The sequence below is a fragment of the Emydura macquarii genome, unplaced genomic scaffold (assembly GCF_026122565.2).
Source record: "Emydura macquarii macquarii isolate MOO-44397 ecotype Brisbane River unplaced genomic scaffold, CSIRO-AGI_Emac_v2 contig_306, whole genome shotgun sequence".
Classification (NCBI taxonomy): Eukaryota; Metazoa; Chordata; order Testudines; family Chelidae; genus Emydura; species Emydura macquarii.
In genome coordinates this window covers 6304105-6317797 of record NW_027130443.1, presented here as the reverse complement: position 1 = coordinate 6317797, position 13693 = coordinate 6304105, and the positions used below count along the sequence as shown (strand labels likewise).

Sequence of the window (13693 nt, the reverse complement as noted above, 5' to 3'; positions counted from 1 at the left end):
TAAGCACACATTACCTCTCAGCCCACAGGTTCTGGCAGATGTGGTGTGGTATAAATGGACCAGGTAACAGACATTAGTGAGTATGAGGGTTTCATGGATTCCCGTCACACCCAGTACTGGCAGCTGATAGACCTCTGGTCTGTAGCAGTACCACTCTCCTCCTGTTCCAGCTGAGCATGCGTCGTAGCTGGGAGGCAGGAGCAGTCAGTGAACTGTCCGAGAAGAGGGAGAAATTCCAGCAGGGCTGAAGTTCAGTCCTCGGCTCCCCTGCCACTGTCTGAAAAGGAGGTTTTCTGCAGAGTGAACAGAGCAGCCACAGCCCAGAAGGAGAGGAGGAATCGATAACTCAGTGCTGGACTGTTGAGACTAGAAAGGTGCTTCTGTTAAGTCATCAATTTCCCTTCCTGGTAGCCAGCAGCCGCCCTGTTCTATTTGCACAAAGCTTCCGGCTCCAGCAGCATCAGCCCAGTTTGGGCACAGACAAAGTCCTTCTCCTCACCCTAACAGAGGGACACAGAGGGCAACTGGGGACCTTCACGTCATCAGGAAACCCCCCTCCCCATGGCTACAACCTTTGCAACCAAAGGCTGGTGCTGTGCCTACAACAGGTATTGGAGTCATGGGATAATGCTTGCTATTCGGGGACTCTTAGAAGGTGAGCCCAGAAGGGGGAGTGAGTCCCTTGTGCAAGCCCTGCTTTAGGGAGAGTCCAACTCCGAACAGTTAATCATGTACCTGATGTATCCTGACAGTCTGCTGGTCTGAATCAGTTGAAAATTGGGAGCACATCAGATTGCATTGGGAACCAGCAGCCCAGAAAGCGTTAGTTGCTTTGGTTTTAGCCCATGGACCAGTAGAACACTGTCCTTCTGTTAATGATAGTAGTCCTACATTTCTACAGCACCTTTCACCTCAAAGGGCTTTCGACAGGGGAATTGCTTCACCTATCTCTGCAATGCAGCTGTCTCTGGGGTGGAGCTCTGCCGCCGTTTAACAGTATGCAGCAACATTGCCCAACAGTTAAGAGCAGGAGGCAAGGCAGAAGTGGAATTTGAGGGGGAAGTTAGAGAGACAGAGTGGCACTACCCAAATTGGAAGTTGTTCAGAACACCACGGTTTACACCTCTATTTTTAGAAAATTGCCATAGGATCTTTAATGATGACACATGGGCTGATCTCAGTTTTATGTATCCAAATTCCAGTAGAACAGGGGCATTTCAAGTGGGGTGCTCTGTTAACAGGGTCTTAAGGACCTATGGTATTTTCCTCCTGTGATCCAGGGAATCTTGATCCTTTAAACATATATGCATTGTAAGATTTCTGGTCTAGTGGGCTGAGCACAAGAATGGGAGGCAGGAAACGCCTGAGATGTAATCCCAGCTCTGACATTAACTCCTTCTGTGGCTGAGTCACTTCACCTCTCTGTACTCACATTATTCCTCTTTAGAATAGGTTTACCCAGTAGAAGAGTTGCGGGATAGCGTGTGACAAGCCTTCAAGATCCTCTGATTAAAGTCTCTCTGGAAGTGCCGTAGCTGGTACTGTTTGTACAGCAAGGCTAATGATTGCCTGCAGCGTTTTATTCACATATGTATATCTGTCATTCAGGCACACCACCTGAATTCCATGGGCTTGGATGCCACTGCAACCCCATTCCAGTTGTGCATTTCTTTTACCTCTCTGTTTAGCAAGACTCCCTGGAAGTGACATGGCAACAGGCACCTGTGAGGTATTGGAGAGAGACCTGGAGTGTCCTGAGGCCATAGAAGAGCTGCCAGTGCTGCCAGAGAGCATTCCAAGGCTGTCCAGGGAGGACGTGAGAAAAGGTACCTTGTCCCTGCTTTGACACTGAAGGCCAGACTAGTAGGACTTTCCCAGCAATGGATGCATAGGCTATTCTTGCCTCCAAGAGGCTAGCGAAAAGGCAGATGGGTTGACACCATTGGAAATTTTCCTCTAGGTGCCTTGTGAGGCGATGATATGATTAAGATCCTGCTCTTCGCAATCAGAACAGCTTAGTGAAATTGATGAAGTGACCTTAGAACACACAGGGAGCTATAGTGCCAGCTTTTAGAGAAGTAGCAAGCTCCATGTCAGGAATGTAGGCATTGGACTAGTTGCCTTATTCTTCAGAGGTGACCTCGAAAGGAGAAGATACGGGATTTTTATACCTGGCTTTGATTTTTTACGTAGCATTGCACTTTACTTAACAAAGGCCCAAGAGAAGATTTTAAATGCTATCTTTCTGCTTGTTCGTTTATACTAGAAATTCTGGTCCGCTGCACTGTTTTTCCTAGCTCACTGCATGGGTGCCTGGGGAACTAGCAGGTTTAAAACATCTACAGCAAGCTAGCAACATGGGAGAAGTCTTTTTTTAATTCAGACTATATAAAATATCTTGGATTTTATTGTTTTGGGCATGCCTCTCTCTCAGACCCTGACAAGCAGTTAGGAGAAAGGCTCTTTTGTTAAAGGTTCCTTGCTTTTGCTCCTTTAATTAGGGGCAGAAAGCAGTTCCAATCTACATCTGTTGATCTCCCAAAGACAACCCAAGACCCACTTCTGTGTTTTCTGGAAGGCCGGATTTAACAATCCTGATCTTTCAACTGCAAAACAAGTAGCATTTTGTAATTATTAATAAGTAAATCATTCCTTCTTTACAGAAAAAAAGGGACATTCCATTTTTCTGCTTTTGACATCACCTTTTAAATTGCATTTCAGGAACCTTTATTTTCTTAATATTCCTTGGTCCATCACTAGTGCTTGGGGGAGGGGAGAAATCTTACGGTAGTAGCCCAAAGGTTAAAGTTTTGCCATTGACTTCACTGAGGGCAGGAAGGGACCCTTAAATCCTATAGTCAGAGACTATAGAAAACCCCAGGATAGATAGAGCCTCATTAAACGGGGTAATTTTAATAAGTTTGTACTGAATATTTTGATACTTTGTTTCCATTGGCTTGGCATGTGACAGGTAAGAGCTAAACAAGGAGAAACCCTCGTATGCGACATCTTTACCGTATTAAGCCACTGGAGAAATCGGATTACCATGCTGCCTTTTCTTTTCCGTCTCATTGGTGACGTGATGTTAACAGCCAGAGCCTCAACAGCCATTGATAAGGACCTGACTTTCAGAGGCGCGGAGCATCTGCTCAGCTCCGCTGATGCTCAGGTGCTTTCTTCATGCCCTTGGAAAGCTGGGATTCCAAGCTGCCGTACGCGGTCAGAGGCAAAGCACCGGGTTTGGGCTACAGTGGGGTGCATGTTACTCGGCAGTAAATGCAGCAGTGGCAGTAGGTTGAGGGGAGTAAGCCGGTAACCCCAATGATGTAACTAAGGGTCAGTATCTCCCTTTGCTTTGACTAGATTTAATTATATTCTATTCCACTGGAAAACCCAAGATGCCCAGCGGTTTATTGCCATCTTCTGTAGCTCAGGGCATTTTCTGAGATCTCAGATCTGAAGTATGGCTTGGTTCCTCAGGCTAATTGACTTCTATATGGCCAGTGTCAGGCCTGCGCCCAGAGTCCTTTTCTAGCCTTGCTGATCATACAGCTAAGACAATGCAGTCTGGCCTGGGTGTTTGCAGGGGATTCTTGTGCATTCAGTCTGAAATATCAAGGGACAGCAGAGCCCAGTGATTCTCACCCCCACTGCAGCATTGCACCTGTGGCTGCAGTTTTAACATCCCTGGATATTGACTCTGTTTTGGGTGCAGGAGCACAGAAAGAAGCCAGGGTGGCTGGCCAGCAGCTAACTGTGTGTTTAACGAGTAACGCGCCTGTTTCTTCTTCAGTTTTTCTTTGCCGGAGAGGTACAGGGAGTGTGTCCTCTCACTTCCCATGGCCTGGCACTTGGAAGCCTCATTCCTAGACCCATATTTTTCATTTGAAGGCCAGTTGGGCTGCTGTGCTGTGAACTGAATTTTCAGGGTGGCACACAGAGAACTGGCTTGGAGCTCTCGCTTGCCAAATCTCAGGTGTGAAAACCTGCCTTGCTGAGTGGGACACCCTCTTCCTGAGGTGTTGTTCTCAGGCAGCCCTCTTCAGCCACGTCATACAATTCTGCTACGTTCTGGACAACGTATGCCTTGTCTGGTGTTATTTAAAAGTCTTGATCTGCTGCACACAATATCTGGTCAGACTGGATGTGCTACCATTGTATGTAAAGTTTGGAAATACTGTTGAAGAAGCTATTAGAACATGTTGCAAGGGGGGGAACTCCCACAAACAGCCTTTCAGGCAGAACAATGGAGGGGCCAGACAGCGCGAATGGCGAACAGGAATTATGTACAGACAGAAAGCAGGGACACAATGGGAGACTGATTGACCAATGGGCAACAGTCCCCACGCCCCATCCATGGACTGCTCCAGCAAGCTGGGTGTCGCTATAGAGGGGGAGAATGAATGGCTACAAGTTAGGCCTCTCTTAGTCTCTTCCCAACTCAACAAAATCTGAAGAATCATCCGGAAGGCAAAAGGACTTTGCAAGGGGGGAGGGGAGTCCCAGGCAGGGAAGAGCATTCATGCAGTCTAGCTGGGGTGATGCTCTGCACACTGTTGGGCTGGGTGACGACAGTTCCCGGAGGAGCTTGCTGTTGGTCACTACCAAGGCATTGTTTGTGAGGGACCGCTCCGGCTGGAGAATGAAGAGGGCGCAGCGTTCCCACAGTTCTCAGGTTGCATCCCAGGGGACCCCATCACACGGAGTGATTACTGGTGTGAGAAAAGCACCCAGTAAAACATCTTCCCTACTCTAGTAACTGCACAACATAGCAGTGCTTCATCCCCAGTTCCGGGATCCTGCATTAATCCATGGAGCACAGGCAGCCTGGTCCATATAGAAGCTAGGACCTTTGGATCCAAATGCACAGCTCTACTCCTGAAAGGAGAATTGATTGATGTACTAAGTAAGGCTTTTCTCTTCTCTGCAGCCTAGCCAGTAGGTGGCAAGATGCTCACATACTGTGAGTCCCTCATGCTGTCCAGACTTCGTGTTTATACCACAACCTAGGTTTTATTTTGCTTGCACTTGTTTTTTAACAGATGCTGAGGGGCCAGAAAGCAAAGAGGAAGTAAACGGTAGCTCAGACGTAAGTAGCATCTACTCACTAATCCGCTTTATAACCAGCACTGAGAACGTAGATCTGGAGCTGAAGGCCCAGGCTAGGTGACAGCTCTTACAGCCCACAAGAAAGGCAGCGGGTCCTGGACTTTGGATCTTGGGGAGCAGGGTGGGGCTATTACCCCTTTCCCAAGCTCTGCCTACGTACTTGGTACATCCAAGTAAATCAGCAGCAAGGTCCTGGATTCCTGTGATGTTGCTAGATTAAGTTAGCACTGGTGAGGTTGACAGCCCTGGAGAAGGAAGCTTCAGCTTGCCCACAGCAAAAGGGCAGGGGCAGGACACGCATCCACTGTACTGTCGCAACAACGGGCCTCAACTCTGGCCAGGAGGGACTATCCCTGAAGGTGGGAGGGGAGGCCCACGGCCCGTTCAGTTCTGGGTGTTAGGTTGCCAGTGAGGGGAGGTTCTGATGTGTCTGTCGGAATCAGGTTGAGTCCCATCAATCATTTCACACAAGCCACCAAGCTGGGCCGAGTTTCCACCAGTGACCTAGGGATGAAGGCTCCGTGGCTCATTGGCCTGATCCCGCCGTTCCCTTAGCATGTGCTCTCACAGCCTCTGCTTCAGCAGCTGCAGGATTTCTACAGGAGTAAGGACATACAGGCTCAGATCCTCAGAGACATGTAGACACTAACTCCCATTGAAATCAATGAGAGCTGGGAGCGTAAAGGATCTGGGCCCCAATGCCTCGGAAGCCTCTCGAGGAGGAAAGCCACAAGGAGACCCTTGCTTGTTACGTGTAGGCACAAGCCACAGCTCGGCTCAGTGAAAGAGGACGAGACTGGTCCCAAGTGTGGACACCTGCCTCCCGTAAACGAATTGGGCTGCGGGGTCATGTCCAAAGGGCCGGGTTTTAAGCAGTGGGAGAGAAGATGGGGGGCAGCAAGAGCAGATGTTCTGCAGCTTGTTGGAGGCGTACTGTGCAAAGGAGAACAGGCTGCTGCAGAGCCGGGGTGCGGGAGGCAGGTGCTCCGGGAGCTGAGGCAAAGGGGAGGTGGGGAAGCTGATGCAGATGCTCTGGGGTGTCGATGCACTGACCTAGGGGGAGTTGCTGAGGGCCCCAATGACCATGTGATAATAGAAGAAATTAGACTAGGAGCATTTATCTGGAGAACAGGAGCAAGGGGAGGCCAATCAGACCTATCTGCCTCCCCCCGTAACAGCTGAACAGAAGAGATCTCACGGAAATTAAAAAGCAGCCAGTTCACAGGCAAGAAAACCGGCTTTAGAGCATGTCAGTGATCAGGTCGGCCACTACTCTGCCCCTTGGGGCCCAGCAGAGCACAACTCACCCAGCCACAGGTCTCCATGGGCAGGCAAATCTCTCACAGAGCCAGTGTAGCCGTGCGCTAGCCCGCCAGCCAGGACATATTGCCATCCTTCCCAGGGTAGTAAGGTCCAAAGAAATCAGGAGAAACCACAACTCAAAACAGGAAAATGCAGCAGAGGCTCGGCAGGCCACCACCCTTCTGTTCAGGGCGTGTCTTCTAGTAACTAGGCCTCCAGCCAGTCTCCTAAGGCTCAGTTCATCCCTTTCACCCAGCAAGCTTCCCCCAGTTTCTGGGCTGCAGGCAGGCATCTCTTCCCCCCAGGCAAAGCAGAGCTCTGCATTCCTTCCAGGTCAGCCCTGCACTAGGCTAGGTCCATGCCAGTAATTTGCTGCAGGTGTAGTGGGGTGGGGTCAGCTGGGGCCACAGGTTCTCATTAACCCTCTCCTTGCCAGAGTGGGGGCCTGTCTGCCCCATCACAATCACACAATGAATTAACTTGTGCAACCCAGGACCTTACTGAGACTCACCGCTCAGTCAGCGTCCAAGAAAGGATCATTCTCGAGACAGACCAGATCCTAATCCCCTGGATCTGAACATCTCCAATCCTGGAGGAAGTTGGGATCCAGAACCAAACTATGACTGGTGTCTGTGTCTGCTATAGGCTGGACCTTGAGGTTGTCCAAGTCTAGGTACAAACTTTGCACCTGTGGTCTGCCTGTCTGTCTGTCTATCTAGGCTAATCCAATGTATCCGTCTATGGTATTTCTGAGGTGCAAGACGCATGAAAATAGCCTCTGTAGTGACACTAGCGAAGATAAAACCATAAAGGAAAGCAGTCCCCATGCTGCAAGGTGTAAACGAATCCTTAGGAGTGACTCTCCCTGCAGTGGCTGTTGTTTCACAGTGAGATGAATCATGAGGGTTTTGCACCTTCCCCTGAAGCGTCTGACATTACTGCAGTCCAGTCCAAGCAACAGGACTGGTCAGCTATTGATTTGATGCAGGTGAGGAAATTCCAGTGTTCCCCAATGGAAACAAAAGCATGAGTCCTTGTGGGGGGTGACGTTTAGATGGAAATGTGGCCTCCTCGGGAGCTTTGCAGGGAATTACGTCCCACCCTGGCGCAGTCAGAGCCAAAGGAATCATTGCTCAGCTGTTGCTGTCTGTCAGCATTGACTCTCCCCCATCGGCTACGAACTGACAGTTGTTAATGAGTCAGCCATGCTGCATCTCTGCCGTCTGATTCGTGGGAGCCCTGATCTCTCTGCACCCTAGCAGGAGTGGACTACGACTAGAACCAGGCCTTGATGCCTAATTTATCTCCGTTTCTAAGCTCCAAAGGGTACATTGTCCTCTGGGCAGACACGTCAAAGCGGATTAGTGGCTGCAGCTAAGCAGCTCTGCAGAGCGCTTGTGCTCAGAAAAATGCCTTTTCCCAAAGGTTTGGCTCTCCTTCACGTGCCAGGGCTTCAACCAGATAAATCAAATGGAATAACAAGAGCGCGATTGTATCCCAGGCTCAGCACGGCACCGATTCCCCATGCGGCCCAGCCAGTTTGTGTAGGAATCCGGGCAGGTCTCTCTGGGGTGGAATGGCATACCGCCTTGGGGGTATGGAATGATGCAGGCGTGTTTTCGATGCAGAGCTAATACAGACAGGGGTTCTAGCAGATCTCGGACACTGGGGCTGAAACTCTACCCCTGGCAGGTTCAGCTCCATAATGGGTCATTAGGCAAAATGTAGAGCCTTGGAGATTAGAGAGCGAGCTGGGTAATGAATATTTCCCCCAGCCCTGCGTTTTCTTCCTTTGTGCTGGCATCTATTCTCTGGCTTCCAGGCCGTGACGCTCAAAGAGCACTTGTTGGCAGGCACTGCACCGCCGCCGTCGGCTCCCCAGCGTGCCATGGCCCACAGCCCAGTCAGAGCCTGGCATGCCCTCAATAGGGCTGCAGCAGAATGAATCCATGGCTACAAACACGGCCCAGCCCAGACATTAGCTAAACTGCCCCCGTGCAGCACAGGGAATAGAACTGCCCCCAGATATAGCCTCTGCCTCTTGACCTAAGGGAGGAGCTCCTGCAGCTGTCACTAGTAGTAAGGTTTTTATCCTCTCTAGGTAGCAGCCGTTAGTCAGAGTCCTGCAGTGGGCCTGGCGTTCCGCAGGACCTGCTGCCACCACAGTGAGCGGGATTGGGTGGGCAAAACCCCCCCAAAGATACATATAATATAGTGAGCAGCCGTTTCTTTTTGTTTTTAGTGGCATGGGGGAATCTGTCTCTCTTGCAGACTTGGGGGATCTAAGGTTTTTGCAGAGGGGAGCAGGATAAAAATGCAAGAAACGATGTGGGAGCAGATCTCGCAAAGGCGGGACGGCATTAACACAGCAATCCTGCGCTGGGCTCTAGCGCTAGTGGGCATCATAACTGAATCCATGTGGGTGGGTCTGATTCTCTCTAGCAGAGGGCAGGGGTACACCCCCCTCCCCATCACACTGCACCCCTCCTCTGCCCTTGTTCCCATCATTAATTGCACTTACAAACCTCTCCAGTCCCCTCTGCATGGCAGCACTGGGGGGATGCACTGTAAGCAGGACAGCTCTTTGGGAACTGCATTGCAGTCTGACTCCCACAGATTGGTCAAGGTCAGCAGGGTGTGGCAGCTGGTCCAGGTCATCTACCTCTGGGGTGGAGCGTGACAGCTGCTTAACAATCCTACTGGACAGTTTGGCAGGAAGTGGAGGCGAATCCTAGCCTGGTATGTGGAATCAGTCAGTCTTAAATAGGAAGAAAACGGCTGTAAGTACAGACAGACAAACAGCCAGGGTCCCGCACAGGTTGAGTCCCCTCTGTGTGTCTCTTCTTTACTAGGGGCCACGTCTTGTCTAGAAGTCTAGGCAGGCAGCGCCCCGAAACATCTAGTGGATGAACAATACCTTGCAAAGATCATTACAAATAATTGTATCCTGTTGCTGAGGGGATTAAAAGCAAGCTCTCTGGTTTGGCATGTAGCTAATACACCAGGGTAAAAGCCTCCACTATTGTGATGACCAGACCTGGTCCGGGGCTTGGTTTTACAGCACAGCTGAAAGACAGCAGCCCAACACCCCCTGGCATTTTGCTGAGGCATTGGCTCAATAAAGAATCAAAAGAAGAGTGCTACCTACCAAGTCATGCTCTCCAGGAGCGAGGTGTCCTTAGAGGTCTCCTGTCCCAGGACCCGACCCAGCCCAGCCCTCGGCAGCTTTCAAGAGCTGGCGTGATCACAGTACGGCACGCAGTCATAGGTTCGGGGGCTGTTACAGGAGTGGGTGGATGAGGTTCTGTGGCCTGCGTTGTGCAGCTCAGACTAGATGATAACGGTTCCTCCTGACCTTAAAGTCTGGGGTGGTGCCTCAATAATGTCCTTCAGCAGTGAGTTCCGTAGGTCAATTACACATTGTGTATTGTTTGTTTCCCATAATTATGCCTTTCAATCCGCGGCTGGCTAAGGTAGCAGTAATTGAACCAGGGCCCTTGGGAGCTAAAAGCCCCAGCTGTTAAAGGTTGAGCTAAAGCAGCTGCCTGGCTAGGTGCTAACGGACTCCAATCCGCTGTCGAGTGGGCAGAAGGGGCCCTATCCCACACATGCCCCAGTGGGTTGCAATTGCACTGCTTGTTTTTTCTCCCCACCGGTTGCAAACAGATCCCCTGAGCTATTTGCCTCCCTCCCACTGGCTGCTTTGTGCTGGCCACGTGACCCATTCACTTGCCTGCCTCTCCCAGGAGATAGAGAAGGAGGAGAGGAACAAGCTGCACGTCATCGAGAAGGATCTGGATGAGTTTGTGGAAAGCATGACTGAAACGCCAGCTGTCCCGGGGACGGATGTGACGAGGGTAGAAACAGCGGTGGAGAAAGCCAGCTCTGCTTTGCCACAAGGTATGCTCGTACGTGTCTGTGTGCGGGCACACGCGTAGGTACAACCCCTCTCTTTAAAGCCGTCTTTACCAATTCTTGTATCAGTGAATGAGGGGAAACCCTGCTGCCCCCATTTCTCCTATCAGCCAGGCGCACTAACACATGGGGGTAGAGCCACATGCTCTTCTCCATCAGCCCAGTCCAGTTCCATGGGGAGCTGGCGCTCTCTGCCACCTCTGCAAATCTGGCCGCTTCTTTAGCTGCTAACTTTAGGGCCCCACTTTTGAAAATGTTGACGTAAGTGACTTGCCAGCGAGTCACTGGCAGAGTCTGGAAGGGAGCCCAGGAGTCTGGACTTTAGTTATCCAGCCGAGCCCATGCAGGGCTGTTTATATCAGGCCCATTTTGAACCTTAGGGGTAGAGCCCCTTGAAACTGCAATTGAGTCATAACTCAAACCAGAGCAGCTTGATTCCCTCCCCCGGCTGGGATCCCGTGCGCCCCAGATGGAGCTGGGAGGGAGGATCTCCACTTATTTCCTCCCCTCCTTATGCTCCATGCAACATGGCCACACCCCCTAGCTGGGATATAACCAAACAGACAGGAGTCCCATGGCATCGTGCCATTGTGTCTCCTTTGTGGCCAGGCTAGGTGATGTTAAGGGATCTCTGGTCCCCCTCCTAGCGTGCGTAGTCCTGGATCCCTTTGGAAGGCCAGAGGGAGCTGGGTGCTGGCCATTCTGCCAGGTAAGGCCGGCTCCCCTAGCGTAACGCCGCTTTCTTTGTGTCTCCTAAGTTCCCAAGACCCTTCCAGTGAAAAGGAAGGCCGAGCCCTGCACCATTGGCCCCGGGAAGGGGGAGCCCCCCTGGGACGGGCTCACCCTCAACAAATGCATTCTTGTCGCCTCCTTCGTTGCTCTGTTAAGCATGGGCTTCCAGGTGTTCCAAGGTGAGAGCCGTCAGAATGGCGAGGCTGGGAGCTGCGCAGCATCAAGGGACGTACTGGGGAGCAGCGTAGCCCATGGGGTGCTGGGCCTGGAGACAGAGCCCCCTTCTCACCCCCAGAGGGCTCTGGAACGAAGCACATTACTGGGACAGAGTTGGGGGAAGCTTGCTCTGCCGCCGCCCATGCAGTGTACTTGTAGTGGTGCCACCTTAGCCCCCCTTGTGCTAATTACACAGCAAGAGCCCTCTCTGCCCCAAAGAGCTTACAGTCAAACCAGGCAAGACCAGGGGAGGGGAAACAGAGGCACAGAGAGCAAAGGGACTTGCCCAAGCTTAGATAGCAGGTCTGTGGCAGAGCTGGGTCTCTGGACTCCTACCCAAGGCCACGCGGCCTCTGGTTTCTCTGGTCAAAAAGGAAAAGCCGTCAGGCTGGCTCCTATGGACTGTGTTGTGAAGATAGGCTAATGCCGTGGAAAGCAGTGATTTTGAGCAGCTTTGAAAGCAAGAAGCAAATTGCTGCTGCCGGCAAAATGTGTTGGGCAGTGTCCTTAGGGGCGCCTCGTGTTAGCCCAGGATGGACAGACGGGATCTCAGAGCCGCAGGGGCAGTTTGTGGCTGGTTTCTGTCACTTGCTGGGCTTAATCGCCTTCAGCAGAACTCTCTAAACCAGGACGGTAAGGGTTGAACTGTGAACTGGAAAGGGTTTTTGTGTAAATAAACGGTTTGGGAGCCCAAACCCGTAACCCAATCTCTGCACACAGGAGCCAACCAGCTACAGAAGCTGCTCCAGCACTTAAGATTGCTCATTGCTACTGCCCCCGCTAGGAATACGTAGATCCATGGGGCAGCATTTTCAGACTAGGCACCACCAGCCATGCTGAGACATGGAAGTAAAAGTGGGCTCAGGCTGGGCATCCAAAAACGGAGACACCCACAATTAGTGGGCACTCTGAAAAGGTCGCCTGTCCTTGCTTTGTGCCTCAGTTTCCCCATCTGTCAGACAAAGGATAATGACAGCTACCAGTCTGTCTCCCAGGGCTTGTCTACAGGGAGACATGAAAAGTAATCCAAATTAACAAAAGGTGTACATTTAAAGTTGATTTCTTAAACCACGTTAAACCTCTGTGTGGATGCTTTTATTCAGACTTATTTCACTTTGGCAGTGAATTCAGGAAAATCAGTTTAAGGCCATTTTTTCTGCATGAGAGCGTCCACACAGTGATGTGCTGTGGTTTAACTAATCTACTTTTAAAAATGAATTTGGATTAATTTTCTGGAATATCCTGTCTAGACGAGCCTCCACAAGGGGGGGCGAGGGCAAGCCTCCGTACTGCCTTTTGAGAGCCCTGTATATTCTAGATCTAAAAACAAACCCGGTCCACAGCACAAGCTCAGCGCTGAACCAGGATGTCCCATGTCCTCATTGTTCAGGCAGCTCTGGGGCAGGCTTTTGATTTAGGCCTATTTCTAATACACTCCCCACTGAAGTGCAGCCAGCTCTGAGGTGGAACACAGCAGCTGTAGCGCAGCACACAGGAACACTGCACAGACTTTCCCTTTGTGCGACTCCAAAGGGCTGACCTTGCCCACCCTCTCACCATTCCTAGACGTCATCGACGTAGACGACGAGGTTCCTGAAGCAGAGCCCAGACTGTGGGCCCAGCCCGAGAGCAGCCTTCCTGAGGACGGTGCCGGCGAGCGGGTAAGGAGAGGAGCTGCAGTGCAGGAGGGGCCTCGGAGGTACCATGGGGAAGCAAAGGGGGGGGTTGGGTTTTACCTCTGCCCTCCACTAGTGATCAGAGTCCTATGCTGGGCAAGAGGCCGGGGCACATGGAGGCCTCGGCAGGGAAACCCAGTTGGGGTGTGTGGGGGCGGGAGCTGGGGCGGGGGGAGTGTGCCGACCCCTCCTCCCCCCCACAGCAAACCAGAGCAAGTTAGCCATCGCATCATTGACACACAGCATATGCTGAGCCCTGGGTGGTGACGCCCATGAGAAGGGCTGCAGGGGCAGGCCCACAGCCACCTGGGGCCCATTTGGGGGAAAGGAGCCAGGCCCAGCTCAGAACATTGGGCCCAATCCCTGCACCACTGGAGCACATAGGGGCTGAGGGCACTTTACCCCCCGTGTCTCTCCGTGTCCCGGAATCAGGCCCAGCTTTAGTAAATGCCCAGCTGGTAATAAAGGAATTCGGGAGCCCCAGGCTGCGGTATTTGAGGCACTGCCATTGCCAGGTCACTGCTAGTGCAGATGGGACCTTCCCAGCCCCTCTTGGTAACAGGGAGGAGGGCTACCCCTGCTTGTCCGGCTGCTGCTCCACAACCGAGCCCGGGAAGTCACTCACCACTGCTGGCCAAGCCAGAGCGAAGCCAAGCCTCTGTGTAAACAGGAGGGAGCCAAAGCAAGAGCCTGCACGGAATCGCTTTCCTGTTCTTTAAGGATGGCGTTAGCGCCGACTGCAT

The 13693-nt window shown here is 51.7% G+C and overlaps 1 protein-coding gene and 1 long non-coding RNA gene across 2 annotated transcripts in view; one reads left to right on the top strand and one right to left on the bottom strand.

Annotated features, from left to right (window-relative positions):
* Positions 1–13693, top strand: part of JSRP1 (junctional sarcoplasmic reticulum protein 1) — a 58189-nt gene that overhangs the window by 42512 nt on the left and 1984 nt on the right. Inside the window, exons 2-6 of the mRNA XM_067557824.1 lie at positions 1689–1826; positions 5043–5089; positions 10158–10311; positions 11085–11237; positions 12841–12935. Coding sequence (XP_067413925.1) covers positions 1709–1826; positions 5043–5089; positions 10158–10311; positions 11085–11237; positions 12841–12935 — 567 coding nt within the window. The 5' untranslated portion in view covers positions 1689–1708. The remainder of the gene's footprint in view (positions 1–1688; positions 1827–5042; positions 5090–10157; positions 10312–11084; positions 11238–12840; positions 12936–13693) is intronic.
* Positions 5457–6653, bottom strand: LOC137157142 (uncharacterized). Its single transcript, XR_010921006.1, has 2 exons — positions 6417–6653; positions 5457–5705 (listed from the first exon to the last, which is right to left on the bottom strand). It is a non-coding gene; the product is annotated as an uncharacterized lncRNA (long non-coding RNA).